This window comes from Pterocles gutturalis, unplaced genomic scaffold (assembly GCF_000699245.1).
Source record: "Pterocles gutturalis isolate BGI_N339 unplaced genomic scaffold, ASM69924v1 scaffold30168, whole genome shotgun sequence".
NCBI classification, from domain to species: Eukaryota; Metazoa; Chordata; class Aves; order Pterocliformes; family Pteroclidae; genus Pterocles; species Pterocles gutturalis.
Window position 1 is genome coordinate 8,774 of NW_010121408.1, and position 7,187 is coordinate 15,960.

General features: G+C 53.6%; 1 protein-coding gene across 1 annotated transcript; it reads right to left on the reverse strand.

The window, feature by feature from the left end:
• Nucleotides 1–348: 348 nt before the first annotated feature.
• CD81 (CD81 molecule) lies at nt 349–5,531 on the reverse strand (the record flags this gene model as incomplete). The annotated part of the gene is made up of 5 exons (XM_010077235.1): nt 349–855; nt 1,557–1,646; nt 1,953–2,051; nt 2,968–3,075; nt 5,457–5,531. Coding segments are annotated over 5 exons (435 nt in total), but the record flags the coding sequence as incomplete, so codon positions are not given.
• Nucleotides 5,532–7,187: the final 1,656 nt, after the last annotated feature.

The window sequence follows — 7,187 nt, forward strand, 5'->3', positions numbered from 1 at the left end:
GGACTAAATTCACCCTCAGCCACTGACCCTTTCATGTAGTGAATCAATGGAAATGAGCCAATTTATAACGTTATAGCCCCAAGATAAAAACACAAAAACAAAAACCTCAAAACATTCCCACTCTTCAGAGACTAAAATTTAAGCATGACTTGTATTAAGGATTGACCTGGCGATGCACACAGGTCGGGGAGGAACAACGCGCCGGCGTTTCCCCAGGACACATCGCACCCCAGCAATTCCCTCTCCTCCCTCCCAGGCTTCCGGCAGCCGGCCAGGCTTCCCTACAGACAGCTTGGAAACGCCGGGGAAATGGGGTGATGGTAGGAAAACAGATGAGTACAAATGAACAAAAATGCTAAATCCTGCTTCAGCATCCAATTATGTATATAAAAAAAGTCGATGTTGAAAAAGAGAGTAAAAACCAAGGCAAAGTTTTCTGCTAACAGGCTGCAGCCTTCTCCTCTGTACATCTTCCACCAATGTTACTTCTGAGTTACGAGGGGTGGGGAAGGGGGAGGAAGGACTTGATCTCTCGCTACAGCAGCTTTCCCCATCACACAAAACTGATGTGTAACTAACTCAGCCACAAGGATACGGGGAAGTTTTATTTATTTAAAAAAAAAAAGTACTTTGAAATAAAAATGATAAGTACTGCATGGTAATATTGGAAGTATTTATATACATAGGTTTCTTTGTCTTTTGTTGAAATGTCTCCTGGTCACGGGTGGCACTTGGGGTCCCCTCTAGCGCCGTTCACCCTGCTCCCCCCTTCCCCTCCCCGGCTCTCACGGCTCAGTAGACGGAGCTGTTCCTTATGCCACAGCACAGCACCATGCTCAGGATCATTTCGAAGATCTGTTGGGAGACATTGAGGCCACCAGTGAGGCACCAACCCATACGATGCGTGAGCTTCCCCCCATCCTGAGGTCCTCCACTCTATATAAACACCCCCACACCAGAGATAAGGACAGAGATGCTCTATCCTCACTGCTGTTTTTATTTGTATCAGATGATGTTCTCCCCTCTCGTTGGCAGCAGCGGTGGTCGCTGCAACCCTCCTGGCTACCAGGTGAGCAGCAAACGCTTTGAGATCCCTGGAGCATCACAGCCCAGCCACTGCACAGGTGCTGTCACCAGCCCATGCCACCCACGGCTCGCTGGGGAGCAAACCCACCGTGGCAGAGAAAGCAAATCCCTTCCTGCTGCAGACCCCAGGGACACAACACAGTGGGCTGAGAAATGAGGGGGCTTGGGGGCAGCGAGGAGGGTTGGCAGTGCTCTCCCCTTCAGGATGGGGTTGCAGGTGCTCTGCTCCTGCTTTCCTGCAATTGCCTACATCCCGACCCCTCGGGGGGGCGATGAAGCCCTCTGAAGGATGATGAAACCCTCGGTCCCACCATGTCCCAGAGCAGCCAGGGGGCAGCGGGTGGGGGGTTCACACTGAGCTGCAGGGGTGTCCAGAGGTGAGGGACGGATCCAGCCCAGCTGGGACAGGATCGGGGCACCCCAAGGGGGCTTTTCCCTGTCCCACAACAGCAGGGTACTGTCACACTCACCATGATCACAGCGACCACGATGGCAGCGATACCGATCAGGTACAGCTTCCCGGAGAACAGCTCATCGATTTTTTTGTGGCAGTTCGAGGACTGAAACAGAGAAGCACGCTGGTCAGAGAGCCCACTTTCCCCTCACCTGCCCCCAGCACCCCAAAAGGCTGGGCTGCTCTCCCCCCATCCCATCCTGCTCGTGTTCCTGGCTCCTGCCTCTAGGACCAGCCCCCTCAAGCGGGAACAGCAGAGGAAGCACCACCAGGAACCTCCAACATCCCTCTACACCATCCCCAAATAAATGAAATCTCTACCCTTTCTCTAATTCCCAATAAATCCCCAAATTCCCCTCGCAGCCGAGTTTCCCCGCAGGAGCTGCGCGGAGGGAGGAGCAGCCGTGCCTACCTCCAGAAAGCTTTTCAGGATGGAGTCCTTTGGGCAGAGGTCGTCTCTCCACAGGGGAGGGATGGCTCCTATGGCATTATCGGGACCACAGCAGTCCAGCTACATGGAGAGAAAAAAAAACAAAAACAAAAACAAAAAACACCAACATAAAATAGCGTTAGCAGACAGCAAACACTCCTGCCATGCTCTCCCCACCATTAAACATCCTTGAAGCCCAAGAAAGAGGAGGAAACAAGGGAGGGGGAATAACTCTCCAAATTCAATTTTTTTCTTTCCGTGCAAGGCAGCTGCCTCCTACAACAATCCCAGACAGGTCTGGCATCACCATCCTGCAGGAGAGTTAACCCAGTTCTCTCCAGAGATTTTTGTTTCCTGATGAGCAGAGGAAGTCTTTACATTAGTTCCTCAAAGCAACATTTTTCTTCCATTGAATTTTAACTTAAATCAGGGGCGCTGAGGTAAATGAAAAGCAACTTAATTAGAGCTCGGGCCAGACGTCCCAGCCCAGTGTGGACAGTGCTGAAGAGGGACAACCCTTGTTTCTTCTTGACAGGTAACACCAGCCAACACGACAGGCTCAGACCTGCATGGAGCATCATCTGCTTCAGACCCTGCTTTTCCCATCCATTTTCCTGACCCCCCAGTTTTCATTCTCCTTCCTCCCACATTCTTATTTCCCTCTGGCTGCAAGAAACTCCTACGGAGAGGAGATTTCTCCACAGAGCCTGGCAAGCAGGCAGCACAATCCCAGTGCTGAGAACACACTGGATCCAGTTTGCTCCCAAGCATCCAACAATCCAGCACTGCCTTCATTCCCTGCCCAAGGACTTGCGGTGCAACTTCTTGCCTTGGTGGGGAGGAGCAGCCTATGTGCAGCACCAGCCGCTCCTCGCCACCCACCCACCGCCAAACCGCCCGCAGAAGGTAACGGGGGCGATTCGCAGCCTGCAGGACCCCATCCAGCAGCGGTGCTTTGCCCAGCTGCCCGCAGTCCCAGCAGAGCGCGCAGCCTTACCGTTTCGTGGAAGGCCTTCACTACAGCTTTCCCGTCTTTCGTCTCCGAGTCTGCCATGAGCGCTTGCTGAAACGCTTGATCGTAGAACTGCTTCACGTCTTTGGCTATCTAGGAAAGACGGGGGAAAAACTCCCTGTCAGCCAGAGGAGGAGGAGAAACCCACCCAGCAGATGTGCCTGGAAGGGACAGCTTCCCTCCAGTGGCACTCGCAGTTTTTCAGTAGATTTGGAGCCCAATTATTTGCACAGGTGAGTGAAAAAGGGCCCGTCTGTCACAGGGCTCAAGTCCCTCCGGCTGCAGTGTGTAAAGAGCAGCAAACATGAAGGACCTCATCCCCCCGCCAGCAGGTTCCAGCCCACGCTGCCCCAGTGTTCCACCGTCTCAGACGGCCAAGCCCTGGAGATGAACCCCAAGAGCTGAGCCAGCCTTCAGCCCTCGTGGATTTGCTGTTGGGCTCAGGGATGTGGGAAGGGCTTGTTCTGAACCACCAAGGACACAAAGCAAGCAGGCACCCCCGTCCTGTAAACGGTTCTGTGAGAGATCTCATCCACCCCTGCCACCAAGGCGGGGACACTGCAGCCACCCCTGGGGTCTGCTCCACAGTGCAAAAAAACCTCTTGTTTTCAGGGCAACTGGCCTTGGGGCTTCTTCTCTAATGCCCTCCAATAATTTGGGAGAGACAGAGGAAAGGAGGACATCCAAGAAAAGCAAAAGAAAAAAAAATACAAGCAACTCCGAAAGGGAAAATGCTTTCTAGAACATCTACTCTTGGCCGCACAGGCTGGATTAGCGCATGAAAAAAGAAACTGCAGCAAGAAGGGGCGTGGTTTCAATCAATTATCCCAGCATTTCTGTCACTGCTCAAAAAGGTTTGCTTTGGAGGGCAATGTTCTCCAATCATGCCATTTTATTCTGCTATATGATAAAAACCAAAATAATAATCCTACTTCTTGCCTCCCCATCCTGTATGTAAAGCATCTCCAAGAAGGCAGGTTGAGGGAGAGACCACCTCCAGCTTTGTGGAAGAGCATCCTCTGCCCACATCCTCTAATTCTATCCTCCTGTGATAGGAAATGACTGTCCCCAGAAGGGGCTGCAAACCCCGGTGGATCATCCAGCGCTTCCCTCCCAGCCCATGTCGCTCCTGAGATGCCCCCGACCGCGGCGGGGAGAAGCAAGCTGCCTGCTCTGAGAGCGGGGTCTGCCGAACAGCCCATTCATCAGCACGGCTGCAAAAGCAGCTGCCACCATTCACTGCAAACTGAAAAATTAATTTTAAGCGGCTGAGGTCATCGCTCTTGCATTGGCAAATCCTAAACTTGATGCTCTGATGGCCAAGGGCATGGCGAGCAACAACCACGGGGTGGGTCCCTCCTTCCTTGGGCTTCACTCCTCCTGGTGTTGGTTCAGTCGCCCATCTCGGACCCTTCAGGATTCACAAACTAACATCTGCAAAGGTTCATTAGCTCACCAAAGCTGCTAGGAAACAGCACCCTGCCTGCATAATAGTACCTTGAACTACGGAAAAGTTTATTTGGGTGAAGTCATGCTCTCTCTGGTCAATGACTACCAGGGTGTTCCCATTCACAGCCCAGCTGCTCAGCTGTGTCCTACAAAGGCTGAGCAGCCACCACCTCCTCACGCAGCTGCCTTACATCTCTCAGTAAAGTAAACACATTTCCCACTCTGCTACAGAGCCTAACCCTGGCTTTGAGCACAAGCAGCCCCCTTCTCTCCTCCCAACCCTGCGGCGGAGCGATGAGCACCCAGCGCTTCTGCCAGAGCATGGCCACGGTCCCACGCCTTGAGAGTTTTTCTCTTTGAGACCAAACTCTGCATGTGTGTGAGCGCAGCAAAGGGAAGGCGAGCACAAAGGGAAGGTGGAAAGCTGCAATTTTCAGTCCTGCCCCTCATCTAACCCCCTCCAGCCAGAGGGCCTCACCCGAGCGGTCCCTAGCAGGGTGCCTGGCACAGACACGACTTCTACCCCTCGTGCATGCCCAGCAGCAAGCTGGGTCCCGGCAGACACACAGCCCGAAGCAGGTTATGTGATACTGGCAAAGAGCAGGAAGCATCACGCAATCCCGTTAATGCGGACGCGGCTCTCCCGGATGGTATTCCCTCCCTTCGGGGCCAGGCGGCTGGGCTTGTTCTTTGCCCTTTGGCACCCAGGACGGGCAGATGGTTTCCCTTCACAGCTTCACCCATGAATGTCACACTGTGACTGACAGTGTGGCAGTCCCAAGGGAGACAGCGCTATTTTTGTTCCAGACATTGCACCATATACCGTAAGGGCAGCTGCTCCCATCGAGTGCTCACATTTAAAGTTCACCGGCCCGACCAAGAGGGATGGGGTGACCTGCCCGGCTCACACCGCAAATCTGAGCCCCCGTGACTCAGTCCTGGAGCAAACCAGCTCATGCTGGGATCTGCTGCTGTTCTGTCCCAGCCTCCCAGTACCACAAACGCACGTTTCGGAGTTGTCTTACTTGGTCTTTGTTGACAAATCCCCAAATTCCAGCTGCGACTTCGCAGGCAAACAGGATCACCAGGCAAGTGAAGAACTGCAAGGACAAGAAAGGGACACTTAATGGGTCTGGCTACAAGAAAAAACAACAATTAGGTGGGTAGAGGTGTGGAGCGATGCTTCTGCTGATGGAGGAGATCAGAACAAGGCGTCGCTTGACTTCAGACCATTTTCCTCTCTCATACACGCACTTAGCCCAAACACATTTTCCTATAACTCATCAGATGCCACCCCACATCCTCACTTTCCACTGGGATGGCTGAGTGGGGACCACAGCGACTGGCAGGGCTGAGGATGCTCTGTGCACCACAGAACACATTCCTCCTCTTTGTGCCCCTGCAGGACCATCCAAACAGGCTTCTGGCTCTGCCACTGGGAATTGCCAGTGTAGGGTTAAAAGCACATTTCAGCTGCCGAGGAGCTGCGGGGCGTCAGGGCGTGATTTATGGCCAGCAGTCTTGGCATCCACAGCCCTGCAAGGCTACCGCAGTTTTTTGCATAAATACTAACACTGGTGTTTTCCCACAGTCCCACCCTGGTCGTGCAGTTCCAGCACTCCTCCCTGCCATCCCCCCACAGCCAAACTCCATCTTCTTGTTCAGATCCCGGGAACACGCTGTGACAGCTGGGCTGTTAGACCGGGAATGGGAATCACAGAATCACAGAATGGTTTGGGTTGGAAGGGACCCTAAAGATCATGAAGTCCCAACCCCCCTGCCGTGGGCAGGGACACCTCCCACCAGCCCAGGCTGCTCAAAGCCTCACCCAGCCTGCCCTTGACCCCCTCCAGGGATGGGGCATCCACAGCTTCTCTGGGCAACCTGGGCCAGTGCCGTAAAGCCAAGCGAGGAGGCAGGGACAGGCGTGCTCCACACACAGCCAACGTCACCTCCATGACATCACCCTCATTGAGTTCTTCCTGGGAAAAGCCCCAAACTGGGAGAGTTGCAATGGGAGTAAAGAAGCAAAAGAGGTGAATGCAGTCAGGGGAAGACAAAATCACAGTATGAGGTGGGACAACAGCCCTGGCTCCTCAGCAGTCTCTGTTCCAGACACATTCACAACGTTTTCTTCAACAACAGAGGAAACGGGAGTTTCCAGAATCATGCTATGAGCTGGCTCTCACGCGCAAGAGCAAAGAGTTACCAGCAAGATGGAAACAGGACTATTGACTTGACAGCAGGAAAGGACTTCCAACATCCTTGTCCAGCCCCCAAACAACTAACCCCTATTTAAACACCTACCCATCCCCGATTCTCCAGGAACATCTTTGAGGACTGGGTCCCACATCCCCCCCAAGGAACACATCACCCTAAATGGTGGGCAGGATGCCACCGTAATTCTCTGGTCCAGCACTAGGGCTCACTCTTGCAGTGGTTACCCTCCTGGGAAGGATGGCTCCTTCATCCCAGATTTGGAGGTACACCTTCCTGCAGACTCCGTCCTGCAAACTGGCTGCAGAACACCAGAGATGCAGCATGATGCTATGGGAACATGGCCGTGTCCCCAGCCAGGTGGCCAGATGTGCCCCAGCCCCTTCCTGGGGAGCAGAGCCCGCTCCGTGCCACACAGCAACCTCCTGCCTCCTTCGGGTCTTGCACGAATCTTCATATTGTGGAGCCTCCTGGTACTTTTCCCATTTGCAAAGAGCCTATAGTCATTCCATGAGCGGGCTGCAGCATTCGGGAGGTCA